The sequence below is a fragment of the Sus scrofa genome, chromosome 1 (assembly GCF_054392235.1).
Source record: "Sus scrofa isolate SSC_HxYL_T2T_F1_AM1 chromosome 1, Sscrofa_HxYL_maternal_Yorkshire_Landrace_v2.0, whole genome shotgun sequence".
Lineage (NCBI taxonomy): Eukaryota > Metazoa > Chordata > Mammalia > Artiodactyla > Suidae > Sus > Sus scrofa.
The window spans coordinates 68,797,772-68,818,367 of NC_139383.1; the positions used below are offsets into that span (position 1 = coordinate 68,797,772).

Below are 20,596 nucleotides of genomic sequence, written 5' to 3' on the forward strand. Positions count from 1 at the left end.
TTTCCATCAGCAGATGCTAATGTTTTACATGTTTATGTTTTACCAGTACCTTCTGAACAAAACCCATTTCTTTCCATTAGCAATAAATCTTACTGAAGCCCTACTGAGGAATTCCAGTTGGATGTAAAGTCTCTTCTGTTTTCTTGGTCCAGAAATTGTTAGTTAGTTATTAGACCTGAATGATTGATTTCCTTTTGTCCTGAGGCAGGTTAAGAGAAATTCTGTGGTGTCCAGATTGTGTCTCAGCAGAAATGTAGTCATTCTTATTTGTAATATCCTTATTGGTAACAAATTCCTCTCATCTATTCAACCTATATCTGTATATGCTTGGGGGGTAATATAACATCTGTCCTACAGTCAACCAAATTGAGGGGTGGGGAACCTCTTAAATTTTTATTGTGTCAATCGGTGTCCAGTGTCTGTATCTTCCAAATTTGATGCTATAGTAACAGTGAAAAATTTAATTGTACACATGAGATACTCATGTGAAATACAAACATAAAAAACCCTGCTTATTAACCTTGTTTATCTTCTCTTTTTTATTGTCTTCTGTGAATTACTAGTTGTGAACTTTTGAACATCAGGACTTTTTTATATCTCTGTTAAATAAATCTGCTCTCTACCTGAAATTGCTCTGAGAAACTTTTTTATACAGATTTCGATTTTTTTTTGTTTGGTTTGATATCACCGTTATTAATAATATAATTATTACAATTACAATTATTGGTGCAATTATACTTATTACAATTAGTTTAGCAAACTAAATATAGTCTGTTCCATCTCCATACTGGATCACATGAAAACTGAGAAATATCTTTCTTACGTATTCTGTTTTTCCCCAGAAATCAAAAATCTCCACATATGATAAAATGTGGGCCTTTATGAGTAGCAGGAGGCAGTCTGTGCTCGTCAAAAGTAATGAAGAAGGAATCCAGAGGGTCCTCACCTCGGATTATGCTTTCCTAATGGAGTCAACAACCATCGAGTTTGTCACCCAGCGGAACTGTAACCTGACACAGATTGGCGGCCTCATAGACTCCAAAGGTTATGGCGTCGGCACCCCCATGGGTAGGTTTTATGTCAGCCACTTGCTCTTTGTTCATTAATCTTAGTTGCTATGAGAAAGGAGAAAAAACAGTACCTCCATTTGCCATTAGGAATTTTGCTTCAAACAAATTCATCTTGCTATGTTCTGTTACTGCGTAAAACCCGTAAAATATTTATACATCTGCCTCTAAAGAAATAAGTAACAAAAGAAAAATTGATTTTTACCAAAATAAGCATTTTTACTGTAGAAGTGTTGGAAAAGTGCACAATACTCCCCTAAAGGACTTTCTCAATATTACATTTAAAAACATTTTATGAATAAAATAAACAGAGCATTTGACTTGGCTAACTAAAAAGAATGAGCTACAAATGGTTACCATGAATATTTATTTTATTTAAGAGAGGTATATGTTTTATTTAAGACTATTTACTGGTAACATACCTAGGCTATTATTTTATACTAGGATTGATTGTTTTTAATATTCCCTCTCTTCTTTTTTTTTTTGGTCTTTTTGTCTTTTCTAGGGCAGCACCTGCAGGATATGGAGGTGCTCAGGCTAGGGGTCTAATTGGAGCTTACCTGCCAGCCACAGCCACAGCCACAGCAATGCAGGAATCAAGCCGTGTCTGCGACCTACACCACAGCTCAGGGTAACACCAGATCCTTAACCCACTGAGCAAGGCCAGGGATCAAACCCGCAACCTCATCGTTCCTAGTCGGATTCGTTAACCACTGAGTGATGACAGGAACTCCTCATATTCCCTCTCTTCTATATGACAAAATTCTTTTCAATAATAATCACAGAATGGAAGAATAATAATTGTCAAAAAGGATAATAACATTTTTCATTTATTGAGCTTCATATTTATGCATATATATGTGAATATATATTTACATTTGATAAATTAATTAATGTATAAATACATAATATTACAGCATATATGTATGTGTCATGGGCATAAAAATGGTTCCCCCCCAAAAGTCCATAGCCTAATCTGCAGAACATGTGGATATTGTACCTTATGTGGCAAAAGGGACTTTGCAGTTGTGACTAAGTTAAGGATCTTAAAATGGGGAGATTATATTGGATTAACCAGGTGGGTCCAATGTAATCAAAAGGGTCCTCATAAGAGGGAGATACAAGGGTTAGAGTCACAGTTAAAGGGATATACAATAGAAGTAGTGAGAGAAGGAATGTGCTAGTTCATCTGAGTTGCTATGACAAATGCCAGAGATTTATTTAGAAACAACAGAGATTGATTTCTCACAGTTTTAGAAGCTGGAAGTCCAAGATCAATATACCAACAGATTTATTTGTTGTCTGGTGAGGAACTGCATTCTGGTTAATAAACCAGGAAGGATCAAGGGATCTCTCTGGAATCCCTTCAATAAAATCACTAGTTGCACTCCTGAGACCTCCACCCTCATGACCCAGTCACCTCCTGGGGAGCCCCACCTCCAAATACCATCATATTGGGGATTATGTTTCCATATATGAATTGGGGGAGATGGGGGACACAAACATTCTGACCATGGCAGGGGAAGAGAGGAAGAGAGAGACAGAGAGATTTGAAAATACACCCTGATGAACTGAAGATGAAAGAAAAGGCCACAAGCATAGCAGTGAGGAGGACCTTTAGAAGTTAGTTTGAAAGGCAAGGAAACAGATACTTTCCTGGAGGTCGCAGAAGGAAAGCAGCCCTGCAGAAACCTCACTTTTAGGACTTCTGATCTACATAACTATGAGATAATAAATTTGTGTTGTTTGAACCCACTAAATCTGTGGTAGTTTGTTGCAGTAGAAACAGGAAACTGATAATGTACCAAAGGAAAAAAAATAACAGATTAACATGTTTTCATTACAACAATACATACATTTTAAGAAAGAGGTAAGCATGGCTACTCATTGGCCTATCACAGTAATAAGTAATGATGGCAATAATGTTTTGAGCCTTCTGCAAATTTTTCAGTGACTAAGTCAAAACTGAATTTGAAGTACCATGTTTAATAAATGGTATGGCTAGGAGTTCCTGTTGTGGCTCAGCAGTTTAAGAACTTAACATTGTGTCTGTAAGAATGAAGGTTCAATCTATGGCCTCACTCAGTGGGTTAATGATCTGGCATTGCCTCAAGCTATGGCATAGGTTTCAGATGTGGTAAGGAGCCAGTGTTGCTATGACTGTGGCATAGGCCTGTAGCTGGCTCTGATTCAACCCATAGCCTAGGAACTTTGCTGCAGGTGCAGGTGCAAAAAGAAAAAAAAAAAAGTATAGCTATATTTGTCAATTTATCTTCATAATTTTATTAATTTTAATTTTGAAAAGCTTCTTTTGAATGAACTAACATAGTTAGAAAATTGGACACAGGAGTTCTCTTGTGGCTCAGTAGGTTAAGAATCTGGCATTATCACTTCAGTGACTTCAGTTCTATCCCAACCCAGAAACTTCTGCGTGCCACAAGTGCAGCAAAAAAAAAAAAAAAAAAAAAAAAAAAAAAAAAAAATTGAGCATGGATTCATAAAAATCTCATTTCATAGTAAACTCCAGAAATTTCAATATTATCTATGTCTTTGTTTCTTTGGGATCCTATCAACTTTCAAATGTTGAGGAAGTCCAAAAATTTTCTACCATAATAACTTCATCAAAGAATTCAACATTAAACTCTATCATGTTTGGTAAAGTTTTATCAAATTCATTATAGTTCAAAATAGATTGAACTGGCTTTGAGAGAATTTTGAAACACTCAGTCCCATAACTCTATATCTTCCTGCTTTTATATAGTAGACTCAAAATGATGATTTCATAGTCATTGCTAAAAGGAAGAAAGTAAAAAAAGAAAAAAAATTGGAAACTTAAATTGTTACTTCAAAAATATACAAGTATAGCTGAGCTCACATGTATTGGGGAGTGAGCTATAATGAGAATTCTGCAAATTAGTTCCAAGTAGAGTACAGTGTTTATTAAGGAATAAGAAACAAATATATGCTAACCCCAAGCTCAATAAGAGCTGGGTTGTTAAACTCAGTAGTAATTGTTTAGAACTTGTATGAACAAAAGATATTTTTGAAGGTGGAACACTTTATTTTTGACATGTTTTGACTAGCCAGTGTGTGGTGATGGTACTATTATTGTTTTAAAGCTCTCTACCCAAAATAAATTGCCTTTAATAAAAGCTTTAATAAAATATTTGCTGTTATTATGCCAATGTATGTATTATTTCAGAAATTTTCAAGTTAATTCTAATATATAATAAATAACAATGATTGAGTTTTCATAATTATAACTTGAGGAGCACATCTTTTCAAAATGTTTTAGATCATACTTCTATTCACAGTAGAGCTTGGGTTTACTGCTGTAGTTGGGTTGATAGAATGTTCTAACTCTGGTTCTCTTTGTAGTTAGAGCCCATGTGAGTCTTTGTCTCAGCAAGAAGGACCTGAAGAACTCAACAATATCATGAGTTCATGTACCATGTACCATTTATTTGGAATATGTGATGAATGGCTTTGCTGATTTTTCAAGTGAACTTGTTAATGAAGGTTTATACAAGTAAATTTACATTTTAGAAAAGGGACTGAGAGTTTGCTAGTCAAAATTGTCATCATGAAGTTTTTGCACACTTACTGTGATTTTGGACAAGTCACGTGAAATTTGAGACCTCTAAATTCTTTTTTTTTTTTTTTTTTTTGGCTTTTTAGGACTGCACCCGCAGCATATGGAAGTTCCAAGGCTAGCAGTTGAATCAGAGCTTCCCCTGCTGACCACAGACACAGCAACACCAGATCCAAGCTGCATCTGCGACCTACACCACAGCCCACAGCATTGCCAGATATTTAACCCACTGAGCGAGGCCAGGGATCAAACCCGCATCCTCATGGATACTAGTCAGATTCATTGCACCACTATGGGAATTCTTTAGATTTCTTTCTTTCTTTCTTTTTTATTAGTAAAATGAGAGGGTTAGACTAGGAAAACCTAAAGTCAATTTTAATGCTAAACTTGTTTTTTGGGTTTTTTTTAGGGCTGCACACGTGGCATATGGAGGTTCCCAGGCTAGGGATCTAATTGGAGCTACAGCTGCCGGCCTACACTACAGCTCCAGGCAACACAGGATCCTTAACCCACTGAGAAAGGCCAGGGACAGAACCTGCAACCTCATGGTTCCTAGTCAGATTCATTTCCACTGTGCCACGGTGGGAACTCCCTTGATGCTAAACTTGTAGTAATGTTTCAAATAATCTTCTTGACAGATTTCCCAGAATTTTATATAAAGTGGTCTGGAAACTACATAAAGTAATACAGTTAGCTGATGTCTTAGAACAAATTTTAAAAATCAATCACTTTCTAAAACACTTAGAATGATGGAAACTGATATGATAGGCTCCCATTGCCTCATAGTTTCATTTGGAAAGAGCTGAAGAAGATAAATACATTTTTTCAATGTTGTGTCTAAAAAGAATGAGACTCCTGTATATTCTTACCATCCTCTCCTGATTTACATTATCTGGAGGATGGTAGAGATGTGTGCCTTTGGGTTGTTTGTTGTAAGCCCACGCAATAGTGGCTGTACTCTGTGGACCCTCAATTATTTGTTGAACAAATGGATTCTACATCTGAACATATGATGGTGCAGCAAACAGAGAAATAGTTGAAAAGTAAACTATAAACAGAAAAAAAATAACTTTTACAACAAATGGTCAGCATGGAATCTTACATTATTCAGTGTGATGACTTCATTAAACAAACTTGAGTAATTGAGGGTAGTGAGAATGGAATAAGATTTGGGGAGGAGGTTTGAGGGCTTTGGAGTATAGCACATATTTTTCATTAACATTAGCTATATAATAGCACTCATACTTTCAAAATTTCTAAAATAAAGAAATTTGACTTACACTTAATATATAATATAAAACCTCAAACTTGAGGGCTTTTGCTCATTTGTTTTGTAAATACAATATGCCAGGAATATTTCTGTCCATGTTGTCTTTCTTCGAGGAAATATTTGCTACAAGTAAATCAAGATAGTATATTATATAATTAACAACTAAATGGAATATTTCAGATGTGAAAACTATTTTAAAAAGAAAGATAACAGTCGAATCAGTTCTAAGGCACCTGTTATAGATTATTGAAACCATACACAGAGCAATTTTTATGTTCTTCTAACACTGTTTACTAAAAGGTAGTGACTTATAAGAAAAATATAAAATGATTCAAAATATCAGTGAACTATATAAACTATACTTTTAATGTAACTTTTTAAGTTGAGGAAAATACTGAGCACAGCACTTGGAATTTTTGTTTTTTTAATTTTAAGCTTATCTTATAGATAAGGTGAGAGAAGAAAACAAATTAAACTATAAGCCTTAGGATGTAGATTTTTCTTCCTTTTATCTGTTCAGCTCAGCTGATCAGATCAACTTTTGCCCTTCTGTAGAAAACTTAGTTATTGACGAAAGTAGTCATTGATATTGGCAAGGTCACATGCATGAGAGACTTATAGAAATCAGGTTGGATTATATATCTAAGTGGAATCGTTTCTTTGTAGTGTGTAGATTATTGTGGTATAATAGCGTAATATATGATTAGTGTTTTCATTAAAATGAATTTTTAAAAATTAGGCACTAGAACATGATAAATTTCCTTTATGAGAAACTTCTTGGAATTTTAATGTGAGATTATCAGTGTATATTAATAAAAATTCAAAAGATCTAATAATACTTTGACATAGCAAAATTATATAGACTAGGAAGAATATTTTATCATATTCTTTATTTTCACTACCCAATAGTATTGAATTTAAATGTCTCAAAATGTCTCCTTATTACTAAAAGTTCTTAAATGAGTTTGACATATATTTTGTTTTTAGCCTAATTCTGAATGAGATAAATTTGAACACAAAAGTGTAAAGTTATAGGAATGAATATTCAAATCATTCACCTTCAGGTATTGCAATATACTTTTTGTTTCTCTTGTTCAGATAACTTATTTTCTTCTGTTTGACTTTAAAATATTAAGTTGTTTAACTTTAATAAATTATATTTTATCCATTCATAATATAGCATAAAATTAAAGTGATTTTGAGACTCCAATACATTATGAATGAGTCATAACACATATAAATTCATCAAAGAGGGAGTTCCCATTGTGGCTCAACAGTAAAGAGCATGACTAGCATCCATGAGGAGGCAGGTTTGAACCCTGGCCTTGATCAGTGGGTTAAGGATCCAGTGTTAGCGTGAGCTGTGATATAGGTAGCAGATGCAGCTTGGTTCTTGTGTTGCCCTGGCTGTGGCATAGGCTGGCAGCTGCAGCTCCGATTCGACCCTCAGCCTGGAACTTCCATGTGCTGCATGTGCAGCCCTAAAAATAAGCAAAAAAAAAAAAAAAAAACAAAAAAAACAAAAAAAAAAAACCATCAAAGAAGTTAACTCATTTTATCAAAGAAGCATAATCTAAAAAGAGGCATTTCATACTTTACCTCCTCAAATACTTTATTTCTGAGAAAAAAAATTTGAGGCAGCAATTTATGATTCACTGTGTCATAGTTCTGCTAAAAATATGGCCTCATGTATTATTTATATTTACTTAGTCATTAATAAATGCAGTGACATCCAACTCTGGTACTTGAATGAGATTCTGACTTCCCATAACTTTCAACCAACATCATAACCCGCATTTCTCAACTAGTTAATTAGCATTTGCCTTTTGTATCACCTTGTTCAAGCATATTGGAAAAATTTTATGTTTTATTTACTTAAGTTTCAAATTTTGTTTAATTATAAGCCCAAAATAAAAATAAAAAAGAAAGCATTGAGGTCTGAAAAAAGGTTGAATTTTTTTTTCCAGCAAGAGTTAAGGAGATGAATATATTCAAAGCAGAGCAATATGGGCTTGGGTTCTAGAAATTTAGATCAGTTCCAGAAATTTCCCAGGACTTTGAGTTTTTACCTGCAGGAGCCATAAACTGGAGTGAAAATTCTATCTTTATTGATGCTATAATTTTGATTAAAGAGAGGAACTCCCTCTGCTTTGATTTTATTGTGGTGCAGATTTTTAGATATTGTCATAGAGGTCTATGAGGTTCAGTGCAGGAGGTTAAAGAGAAACACTGTGCCTCTTTTGGAGTGAATATTCAGAAATAGTTAAAAAATTATACCCCCCCCCCCAAGTCCATGTGTCTATTTAGCCTCTGGGCCTTCTTTTGTGTGATTCATCTAGGGGTCTGCTGTCACCATTCATCACTCTGTGTGTGATGATTACTGCCCAAAGTGTGTTGTGAAACCACTGAATGACTCAGATATAAGCTATTTAATTAGGGAAGCTCTGTTTACACAAAAATACCTTAGTGGAGCAATCAACAATGATGTGAAGGTAAATGCTAAATAAGCATAAGCTGGTTTAATTAAGCTTGTGGTGACATTAAATCCCTTTCATAGTTTTCCTGACGGCAGCAATGTTATTTTAATGTGGTATTTACTGTACAGTAGATTTTTGAAGTTGTAGGTGTTCTGACTCATAATAAGTTAATTGAACTTCCTTTTCATTCATGAGAATTTAAGGGAAAAAAACAACTCTGGATGGGATAAAGCAAAAAAAGCACATCACAGCAGTTTTCATTAAGGAATATTTAAAATGTGTGAGCAGTTGCAGGCTGTCCTCAAAATAGATTACAATCTATTTTGTAATCTATTTTGCCAAACAGGGAGCATTTCTATTTAATGGCATTTTCAGCTGCCTTGCTTGCCTTCTAACTGCCCTTACTAAGAGCCTTCTTGGCTTCTCTCTTTGGAATCTTGAGTGCATGTCGCACTTTGAGGATGAGGCAGACTCAGCAGTCCATGAGCTGGTAGGAAAGCAGCAGTCTAAAAAAAAAATCCATCAGGGCCAGTTGGTGTTATTTTGCCTTGTGTCCAGTTTGGTAGAATTATTGTAAAATGTCTGAAGGGTCCCATTATAACTATTTCTATTTTTAACAATGAGCTAGTGGCATACTTCATTCATTTATTTGTGCCTCCCAATTTTAGTAACTTATGGAAAATATGTATCAACTGAGAAGGGGATGGAGGAAATCCCACTCATGTCTGTGCCTCTTGTCCACAATAATAAAATTTCCTATAATCTTATATGTCCCCATTTTACTCGTGCGGTCAAATCAGTAATTTTCAAACAACCCACAAAATATTATTTCTGTGAACAAAATCCAAATTAAATTAGTCATATCAGAATCAGAGAATATATACTGAAATATGAATAATACAAGAATGTAACAGGCAGTGTAAAGATGAAGTAAAGATGAATGTCAAGGGGATAGATTTATAATGCCTTTTAATACTAAGGTTAAATTTAATTTTGTCAGACAAAATTGTTACATACATTTTGATCATATGTACTTAAGTAATTATAAGCAATAAGATAATTGGATTTTAATGTTACCCTTATAAACTTTCACAGCATACTTTATATTATTGTATATGGAATAGCTGTAGCCTTATTAATAATTCTTAAATAACTTTTATCTCAATATAATGTGCTTACAGGTAATCAGCTTAGAGGAAAAAATGTTACAATAGGTTGTGTCATGGACTCTTTATGGTAGAAGGATACCACTTTGACATGTGAACAATATGAAATTTCTTTCTTCACTTCTACTTTCTAATGTTAAATGCATGAGATCTTGCTGCTGCTTTATTTCTCATCATTTGATGAAGTGAGAGAGGAAGAATTGGTACTAGGGGAGGCATGTTGTTTATTTAAGGCAGACACCTTATATCTGTTTATAAAAATAGAAATCAGTATGAGAAGCATGTTTTTTCCCTGTTTTCCTCACCATCCATTTCTAGAATTCCCAATTCATCATATAATAAGTACGGTAATATTCATCATTATAGATGCATAAAATTGCTGGCCTTCAGTTCTTCAGCTTTACTGAAATGCATGAATACATTTGTCTTCATTAGTTGAACATAATGCACAAAAATTGATGCAAATTATTCATCTTTCTGCAGGTCAAACCTTCCATTAAATGCATTCTATTTTTTCATTGCATAAGCAGCATAATTTTAATGTTGGTGAAGTGATTTTGCAAGTCTAAATCAAGATCTAATAATTTTTAGAGCCTGAATTAAAAAAAAAAAGCCAAATTACACCTGTAAAAGCTGTATTCTCCTGGCATATTTGTTAAAGTCTAGATTTCATGTTACTGAAAACAGAGGAGTCTCAGTGAGCCCCGCCTGCTCCACAGACATCATCAACAGACTCTGCAGGCTAGAAACTTGGAAGCTTACAGAGGGAATTTGATGAATTGTGAGCACCAGTGTGTGAGCAGCCTTCATTAATATTGTAAATGCTGACCAAATGGTACCTAAATAATGCTTAAGTGGATAATTCTCATGGAAACAGAGTGAGTTCTGATAGATTTTATATGCAAACCTTAGATCATTTAAATCATTTTGTTGGTGTCTTGTGATTAGTTCAAGGCATGGATTCCAGTTTTATTATTGATTAGTTAGCCAGGTTGTGCCAGACTGTCATTCTGTGGTTAGCAGGACTAAGTAAGATCAATGAATCACACATATTAGAAAAAAAAAAAAAAAGCAAAGCATAGAGATGAAATGTATAATCACTAAATTCTGAAGAAGAATGCCTTGCATTTACTGGCCCACAAGTGAAAGGCATATTCTATCATGCTATATAGAATATGTGGCCTTTATAGACAGATAACTTATGTGCAAATCTTAGTTCCACCTGAGTGTCCTAGGTGTCCTAAATGAAGTTACTAAGCCACCCTGAGACTCAGCATCTTTATTGGTAAGTGGGTAGAATCATGTCTACATAATTGGATTGCAAAAAAGGATTAAACATATTCAATTTACAGCATTTGGATCAGAACACGTGCACCACAAATAATTCTAAAGCACTATCTCAAAGAAATGTTTTATGACAAGTAAAATTATGTATTTGTGTGTTTTTTAATCTGATTCTTATTGGTCTCTATTCTTTATATTTTTAGAAGTATTAAATATATTTGAGATGAGATGGATTGTTAATATGATCCATTCCTAACCAGTTAGAGATCATTTCTATTGTAATTACATATCTGTCATTTAGGGAGGAAAAAGTCATCAGTATCTACTTTATAGAGATGAGATAATTTCTATTTTAGGGTGTTATCTAAATAAGTACTATAAAGTTTTTTCCTTCTCTAAATTTCCTGAGTGCTTAGTAAACACAGTCCAAGATGTTTTGAGAGAAGATTATCTCTGAAGATATATATATATATATATATATATTTCCTTTTAATTTTGTCTATCTATAAGAAATTTTATCACTCTTCAACATGCTTGGCTCTGTAAAATAATGAACATAAAATATAAATATACACCATCCCCTTTATTAAGGAGATTAACTTGGAAAAAAACACTTAACATCAAATAGGGAAAAAACAATATTGAACATAAGCAAGCAGTCTGCTATTTTATGCAGAGTAGTAGAATTCAGTGAGAACCAAAATCCAGTTAAGCCAAATTGAAAAAGGGACTTGAGCTCTACCTTAAAGGATGGGTACTTTACTCTCCTGAAAATGTTATTCTCTCTCTCATTTTCTGGGTTCTTGAAGGCTAAGTAGGATGATGATTTTATTTAAAATGGTCCAAGTTTTTTATAATTCATTCATTAAAGTTTAATATTGGACTTGAAATGGAAACACATAGTAAGGAAAGTATTCCTGACATTTCCTCTCTTACCACTATTCAGATGATTATTATGCAGATGAAAAATTGTAACGAAGGCAGGGTTTCTAGACTAAAACTATTTCTATTTTCATATTTAGTGTCAGAGTTTCATGATTTAGTACCCAGAGAAGAAATATGACTACAAATCTACTTCACCAGCTACTTTTAACTAATATATATGAAATATGTCAGAACCAGTGAAAATAGTTAGCTTTTTCATTGTGTGCTGATAACATTTGCCCTTCTTATTCTTTTTCACATAAGTCTAAGAATATTCAGAATATGCATAAAAGGTAACTGGCTGAAATACAGACTCTATAATTTGAATTTTACCAAAACATTTTGTATGCCTCTATAACCATCTCCTTTTGTGATCTTAGATACTTGCATATTCTCCTGAGGATTCTACAGATAGTCTACAAATATTAAAAATATTTTAATCACTTTTCTGTAGTTGTCATAACACACTGAAATTTTGAGGTCTACAACAGAGAAAAAAATCACTATCCAATTTAAGTCAGTTATAGAGTTTGAATATAAGCATTTAACTTAAAGCTTTTAAAACATTTAGCATAGTTATATTGTCCTTGGTGGTACACCCACTTGATATCTCTATGTAATGGCTTGTTAAATCCATATAATCTCTACCTTATGGTTTTTTATCTCTATTCTCCTATTTCTACATTACAGTGGCATATATATTTGGCTCCCTCCCACCATGACCTTGATACGCTGAACTTAGTAGTAGAAGAAATGAACAAAGTGGGTTTGGGATGTTCTCACTATTGATTATTTACTCATTTATGCCTTTGTAAACCAGGAATCCATATAGAAAGAAAATAGAGGAAAAGTAGGTGAAAGGCCACCAAAAGAGAAAGAAGAGTTATTGTCCCTACCCTTCTTTTCAAAGTAATACAACCCTCTCTGTGTACCTAGTCAGTAGACTAAGCTAGTTCCAGCTGTTAGATGATTCTATAACTTGGCGTTCTTTATTCTAATGATCCTCATACTTGTAAAAGTTATCCAATATGTGTTTTGTGTTGTAGTGAAAACTCTAGGAGGTCAGGGCTCATATACCTTGTTCACCTCTATCTGCCTAGAATCTAGCCTCTGTGTATGTGTATGTAATAATTAATAGTAAAGTTACGATTCTTACATGGGCCTTGCCCTCAGGACACTCATATCATGATCTAAGAGGAAAAGAGATACAGCAGAACATTAGAATGTGATATACCAAAGATTGTACTAGGGTATCTGCAATGTGCTGAGACACCAAAGAAGAAGGAGCTGTATATCTGCCTCTGTGGCAACCAAGGAAAAATTTGAAAACATTGGGAAAGGAGTTCCCATCATGGCGCAGTGGAAATGAATCCGACTAGGAACCATGAGGTTGCGGGTTCGATCCCTGGCCTCGCTCAGTGGGTTGTGGATCCAGCATTGCTGTGAGCTGTGGTGTGGGTCACAGATGTGGCTCGGATCTGACATTGCCGTGGCTGTGGTGTAGGACAGCAGCTACAGCTCCGACTGGACCCCTAGCCTGGGAACCTCCATGTGCCGCTGGTGTAGCCCTAAAAAGACAAAAAGACAAAAAAGAAAAAAAAAAAGATTGCAAAAGTTCAGAAGTTTATCTAGATGTGAGAACGTTCAACCAAAAATTGGAGGAAATATGAAAATAGGGCTCTCAAGGCAACAGGAAAAGCAACTTTGTAGTTTATACTGCTGGAATGTTAGGTGTAACGACAAGGACTATAAAATCAGAGAAGCTTCTGATAGGCTAAAGGAAGTGATTATATGACATGTTTAGGAACTAATGTCTTACTCTTTAGCTTTAGAACACCACTAAAATAATTTAAGCAAGGAGAAATAATGTTCATAGATTTCCAAAGTGGAAAGATTGCAAGGTATCATGGAGAACTGATCACTTAGCTCTCATTTACCATTCTGTGATTAAAATGTTATGGGCTGATAATTTGTTTTTGAGGTAATAATCTCCTTTAATTTTTACGATTTTCACTCACGGATTCATTATACTCTTATTAAACTGAGATTTTTTTTTTGATAGAATACCTTCAAGAGAAAATACAAAGAGTGATGACAGTAACTCATACCAGTTTTGCTTTTATCTAATAGAACGTCTAAAATGGGCCCTATCAAGTATTTAGTTGCCACATACATTAAAACCTTCATTTGAAATCATGTATTATAATTATTTGATACAAATTAGATAAAGATATAATTTGGTTTCATAAGAAATAACTGAAGAAAAAATTGCAGGCAGGCATGGACAACTGTTAAATGATTAATATTTTATTTGTGCATATATTCATTCAACAAATATTGTCTTTACTATGTGCCAGGTATTATGCTAACAAAGCAGATTCAACTCCTGTCCTTAAGAAATGTACACCTGTTAGTGTAAATGAGCATTAAACAAATAGTCATAGAAATTGTTTTTTAGTTACAAACTGAGGTAATTTCTATAGGGGAAAGAACCATGATGCTACGGTATTGTGTAATAGCATTGTTGAGTGAATAAAGCATAAAACTGGAAAATGGCAATCTAAAATTGATTCTGAAATATAAAATTTAATTTAGCACTTCTTGAAAACAAATATGAGAGAGAAAGTGTCCTAAGAGATAATAAAACCCATTTTTGCTGTGCTGAGAAAAAGGCTCTAAGAAAGTGTGATCTGGTTCCAATTTTATTGCAAGATTTTATCATGGAGAGAATAGTAAAAGGAGATAAAGCTCTAAAGCACCCAAAACTTGCTGTGACTTTAGGGCACCCAGCACTCAGCATAAGAAACAGGGGGCCATTCCATAAAATTGCTAGCAGCACTGTAATTTAAGAATGAAAGTTGATGGTTCCAGCAGATAGCTCAGATCTTTTGTGCTAGCAGATCTTTCTCTTTTTGAGACACCAACTAAGAGAAACTACTGGTAGCTGAATGAATGCAAGGATGGCATATATTTATAAACTCATTTGTCACCCTAACTTATTCTAGATGATCAATACTAAAAGTGTGAAATAAGTCTATTTATGAGCTCTGTTTATTCTGCTCAATTTAATAAGAACCTTAGAGGATTTCAAAGATCACAAGTTCTACCTGACACATTTTGTTTTTGAGATATATCATAATTGATATAATTGATTCAGTGTTCATTCATAAGGTGCATGTTGAATGCTTACTGTGTGATAGGCACTGGGCTAGATGCTGGATGAAATAAGTGATTAAGGGACAGTTGATTATCTATAACTGACAGGCAGATTGACCTTAACAGAATAATTAAGGCTTCAAGTATTTGGGTATATGTCTTAGAAACATTTATCAGAATAAATGCTTTCAAGGAAGAGGAATAATTAAGAAATTATTGAAGCTCTGTGAGGCAGACCTTTGGAATGCCTACTATTTACTTGGTAACTATGGTATAGTCACATACCTAAAAGATGTGTAAATTACTATTTTTCAGAAAGTTAACAATATCTTGAATAAATGACAGGCTAGGGGAAGCCTATATTTATGAATAGTCTACTTCATAGAAATATCTTCCCAGATCCAAAGAGAACAACCACCAGCATGTTACCTAATTCTGTGTCATACAAAATCCATAATATCATCGTGATGATCTGAATAACTATGAAATATACCAAAGGAAACAAAATCCTTTAGGACGTGGACAATGAGGATATGTCACTGAAAAATAGGAATAGTTAGCCAGCCCCTTAGAATTTTAACAAAATATTTAAAGGGTTTAGGTGCTATTAGTCAGAACAAAGTCTGTGTTTTTCCCCAAAGTTGCTTTCATCAATTTTGATATACAAAATGTTTAAATAACTCATAAATTTTATCTTCTAAAAGTAAAGACTTAAAAACCAGGTTGAATATATGTCTTAAGGTGAGCAGTATGATACAAATTCTTGTGAGCTGATGCTTCTTGAAGCATAGGGAGCTAATACATGAAAAGGAACCTATAAAAATTATGCAACTTGATGAGCAGTGCTGTAATAACATGTAAATTCAAAGCCAGGCAGGGATAAGCAGAAAGATTAACAAGAAACTTATTTTTGACAGAGAGCTGATATATTAATAGTAGTAATTATTGTTATCTAAGGCAGTGCTTTTCAAATTGAGGTTAAAATAAAATAGTTGATGGGGACAGTAATAGATTTAAAATAGTATTTCCATTTAAAATAAATTTAATCATTTTAAATGTTTTTAAACTTTTTTTCTTTTTTTCCCTATGATAGAAAGATGCAAGCCTTTTATTTTGCTAACATGTAATGTGAGTTTACAAAAAATATATTTGTTTTGAAGTACTCTTCAAGCTTATCTGATGAACAGATTCTTTAAAAATGAAACACAGATGTATATTTCCTAAAAAGAGACGTGTGTGTGGAGAAGGGGGAGTGGGGACCCAGTTTAGGGAATATTGGTGTAATGAGTTTTAGAAAGAGATTTTTAGAAAGCAAGGATGATTTTCTTTCTGGACTTTCTAATTGATTAAAGCATAAGAAGTCTGCTTTTGAAAGTAAAGAAACTTTTAGCAGGCTAGATGGGAGATTGCCAGCATATGGGTAATGTGATTTTAGCATATTTCACTAAAGCATATTAGATATTAGACAACTTGCTGTGCAACCTTGAAAGAAAAGCTATTTATCAATCAACAAGTCTTTCCAAGAATGAAATGTAATACTGACTTCTTTTATCATTTCTATGTTATCTAGATGTAGTACAGGTAAGGAAGATGTTTGGTACATTCATAAATTGGTGAGTTTGTAAAGAATCTGAAAAAGACAGTCAAGTAAACAAATCAATAAATTGTGTGTAGTAGATTTAGACTTTTGAACCAAATATCTTTAACAACATGTGTATTCCATTCTCTAAGTAAGAAACTTCCAATGATAGAATGGAAGGGAAGGAGAGGGAGAGGTAGGAAAGGAAGAAGGGGAAAGAAAAGGAAGTGGGGAGGGGAAGGAAAGGAAAAGAAGGAAAAGAAACAAAAAGCAAAAGTATGAGAAAGAGGAAAGGAAAGATAAAGGAATGGGAGAATAGCAGGAGAGGTAGCAAGGAGGGAAGGAGGGAAGAAAGGAGGGAGTCAACTCAATTTAAGAAACCCAGCAAATTGGCTCTGAACTATTTGGTGAGATTTGTATTAACTGCTTATAACAAGGCACAGTTTATTTTCCTAAGGTGCTTTTAGGAGCTGTTAGGAAGAATTTTAATGCAATTATAATTTTATGTAAAATTCTTTGCTAAAAATTTAACATTTATCTAGACATTTGGAGGCTAATTCTTTTATTGAAGAAATTCTGAATCACTGAATTTGTAGTTTTTATTTATGCTCACACTTATGCTGCCTTTATGCTGCCTTTGAGTGCTCTTTTGAGTCCCAGGTTTTATGCATCTGATATATCAAGGGCCTTCACTATGTAGTAATCATATATTTTGCTTCCTTTTTTCCTTTCCTTTCTTTCTTCCTTTTCTTTTCTCTCTCCCTTCCTCCCTCCCTCTTTCTTTCTTTCATGTATGTAAGCTATAGCATTTTTTTAATCTGGTAAATGGGATCTTTTGACAACTTAAAAAAAAAACATTTTAAAAACATAATAGTTCTGTATTGTCAGTATGGACTATATATTTAAACAACCAAAGAAAATCTTATTGGGAGCAAAAACACAAAAGAACCAAAATCCAGAGATTGCATAGTGAAAGTCAAAGAGGTAAACTCAGCTTTAAGAGGTACTGCCTCACCTAGCATTATTATTATTATTGTTTGCATGTCACTATAGAGCCACAATTGCTTGTAATTGTGCTTCCAGATGACATTTTTATATTAGCCATCTGTAGGCATTTTCACAAGTAGCATAATAAAAAATTGTGTTTCAGATACTATGTTTCTACCTGAAGGACATATTTGATAGTAAAGTTTTTCTTAAAGTGAAATTTTTCTTCAATAAAATATTTATTTTGCAGGGAATATACATAGTTAATAAGAATGGTAATTCAAAGCAAAAGTGACTTTAAAGATGGTGATAGGCTCAGTGTAGTGATTTAATGAAAACTGGGTAGCCAAAAAAGATGACCTTAATTTATGATTTTAAATGCCTATCAGAGAAGACCAAAAGCCCCAGGTTGCCACCCTTACGTTATATTAAGACTGCTTCCATCAGATATAATGCTTTTCATAATCTGAAACATTTATTTAGAGCTTATTATGTGAGAGGAGATAGAAAATTAAGACAGATGATAGCTGTGGATAGATGATGATAGATAGATAGATAGATAGATAGATAGATAGATAGATAGACAGAAATAGATATCCTCTATTCCAAGGGTTTTATAATCTACTAGGAAAATAGATCACATCTTAAAAGGCAAATAATAGTAACACTAGGTGTCATAGGCTGAGTGTCCAGTGAATGCTCAAGGTAGAAAGTAGGATGAGCTAGGCTAATCCACTGAAATATAAAGTGGCTAGGGGTGGAATTTAAACTGAATTTAAAATTTACGTTATTAATCAGAGTAGTATTTGGAAGAGAACAGGAAGGACACTAAACAGAAATACCTCTACTATAAATGGGAATTATTGCACAATACATAAAATATTTGAGTTTTAATTATAGGAATGCTGAATTAGTCTTATTGTATTGATCAAGTAAAAAGAGACATGTAGTGGTGCCCTTTATGAGGTAGAATGGTTTCCTGACAAGGTTTTTAATTGGTCTTAGCAAAAATAAAGCTTTAAATAGATGCAGATATATTTAAATCAGAACAAAATCACAGGCAACATGGAGTACTATATGCAATTGGCATTTGCCTATAAGGAGAAAATCACTTAAGGAATTTAGGAATTAAGATTTAACTTTAGAAACAGGCTGTTTCTGGGTAGGAGAAAGCAATATGGCCAATCCCTTGGGACAAATGTTGGAAGATGCACAGAGTTCAGTATTATTCCATGCTTCTGGGCAACCAATTGGAAAAGTTATTATTTATCATATAGTAGCTAATGTAGATGCACATCTATCCGCATCAGCATAAGTACTAAATTTCATTTGTAACTTTGCTTCCACTGAAAGAATATTTCTTCTCAAAGGGTAAAACAATAAAGAGACAACCGAAAGCTCTTACACTATGTTGCCAGGATGTTAATCATGGTTGATTTAAATTATTTCACCTAATCATGGGAAACACTATTTTGTACACAACTTTCCTAAAAATTGAGATTACTATTTTATGCTGTTTTCAGTGTAGAATGATTCCTAGACATTAACTCAATATTCTTGCCCTTTTATTTCCTTTTGTAGACTTCTATTTACCGTTTGATTTATTTTTCAATGCTGAGTTGAGCCTGCATTTTAAAGAGATATTTTCTTCCTTTGAAACAGAATGTACTTTACCCTTCAAAATCAGAAAGGCCACTTGTCCTTTCTATCTTGTTAAACTTCTTTTTTCTCCCATTTTCCAGTTGTTATTTGCTTTTTCTGCTGAAAATAAGAATTGACATACTTTAGAGCATTTGGAAAGAGCTCTGTTCTCTTATATTGTTAACCTTTAATTATGAAACTCTGGATTCCTTGAAATCATTAACTCACCCTCTCTTTTTTTTTAGGTTCTCCGTATAGAGATAAAATCACCATCGCAATTCTTCAACTGCAAGAGGAAGGCAAGCTGCACATGATGAAGGAGAAGTGGTGGAGGGGCAATGGGTGTCCAGAGGAGGAGAGCAAAGAGGCCAGTGCCCTGGGGGTTCAAAATATTGGTGGCATCTTCATTGTTCTGGCAGCCGGCTTGGTGCTCTCAGTTTTTGTGGCAGTGGGAGAGTTTTTATACAAATCCAAAAAAAACGCTCAATTGGAAAAGGTAAATGTCTCTTTTTTACAACTTAAAACAATCATTGTTGTGGTAAAACAAACTATTTTTTATCTTTCCAACCAAGGGTAATGCTTTAGAACCATGGATGTTAATTGTCTTCTGCCCCTCATTATATAACGAAGGTTCATAGAACTCAGGATCACTTTCATGGTTTTTCATGCAAACGTAATATTTATCCTTCATTGAAGCCAGCTGTGGGACAAGTAACTCTTTCTCCTCTTACCAAAGCCTGAAAAAGGAAAAACTTTTGCTGCTTGAAGTTCACTGCCATTAGTTTATGGAGAAATAAAATTAATGAAGGAAGCAAAACTTGGAAACTGTAATATGAAGGAAAAAAACTTCTGCAGCTAAAAAGTGCTTTAAGATACAATACTGATTAACATTTTCAAGTTAGAGAGTAAATGCACTTTTTATTTGAAGATTTTTGGCCCATTAAATTTCTAATTGAAACCTAACATGCGCTGTGGAAATTTTAATTTCTTTTCTACATTAATGAGTATGTGTGAATATTGTGGTTTATTCTTTGCCACTTCATGTTATTCTTGATGCATCATTTATTTCCTTGTACCTGAGTCTTTAGGAGAATATATATATAAACCTCTAAGATATTGAGACTATTGAAATTTTTCTTGGGAGTTTAATATATTTAATCTTTTGTACAAATGTCTTTATATTCTGTTCTTGAAAAGTTTGTGGGAGTTCCCACTGTGGCTTAGTGTGTTAAGTGTGAGGTTGGCCAAAAGGACAGGATCAGAGTTCAGGCATAAAAGACTTTATTAGCGGGGTATACTGCCAGGCTGACTCACGAAGGGAGGTCAGCAATCAGCCCTTAGAGGAGAGAGGTTATATTTGAGTGCCAAGAAAGGGGGTTTACGTGGTGCAGAAGCTGATTGGCCATTTCTTATGTAAATAGGGTGAAAATGAACAGACCAGTCAGTTTGGGAG

General features: G+C 33.9%; 1 protein-coding gene across 18 annotated transcripts in view; it reads left to right on the top strand.

Annotated features, from left to right (window-relative positions):
* The window catches only part of GRIK2 (glutamate ionotropic receptor kainate type subunit 2), a 629,197-nt gene that overhangs the window by 593,690 nt on the left and 14,911 nt on the right, over positions 1–20,596 (top strand). For all 18 annotated transcript variants that reach the window (XR_014806479.1, XR_014806478.1, XR_014806486.1 and 15 more), the window contains 2 exons: positions 843–1,068; positions 19,389–19,639. Coding sequence is in view for 11 of the 18 variants with exons in the window: in XM_021073366.2 (XP_020929025.1) it covers positions 843–1,068; positions 19,389–19,639 (477 nt within the window). In the remaining 7 variants the exon portion in view is untranslated. The remainder of the gene's footprint in view (positions 1–842; positions 1,069–19,388; positions 19,640–20,596) is intronic.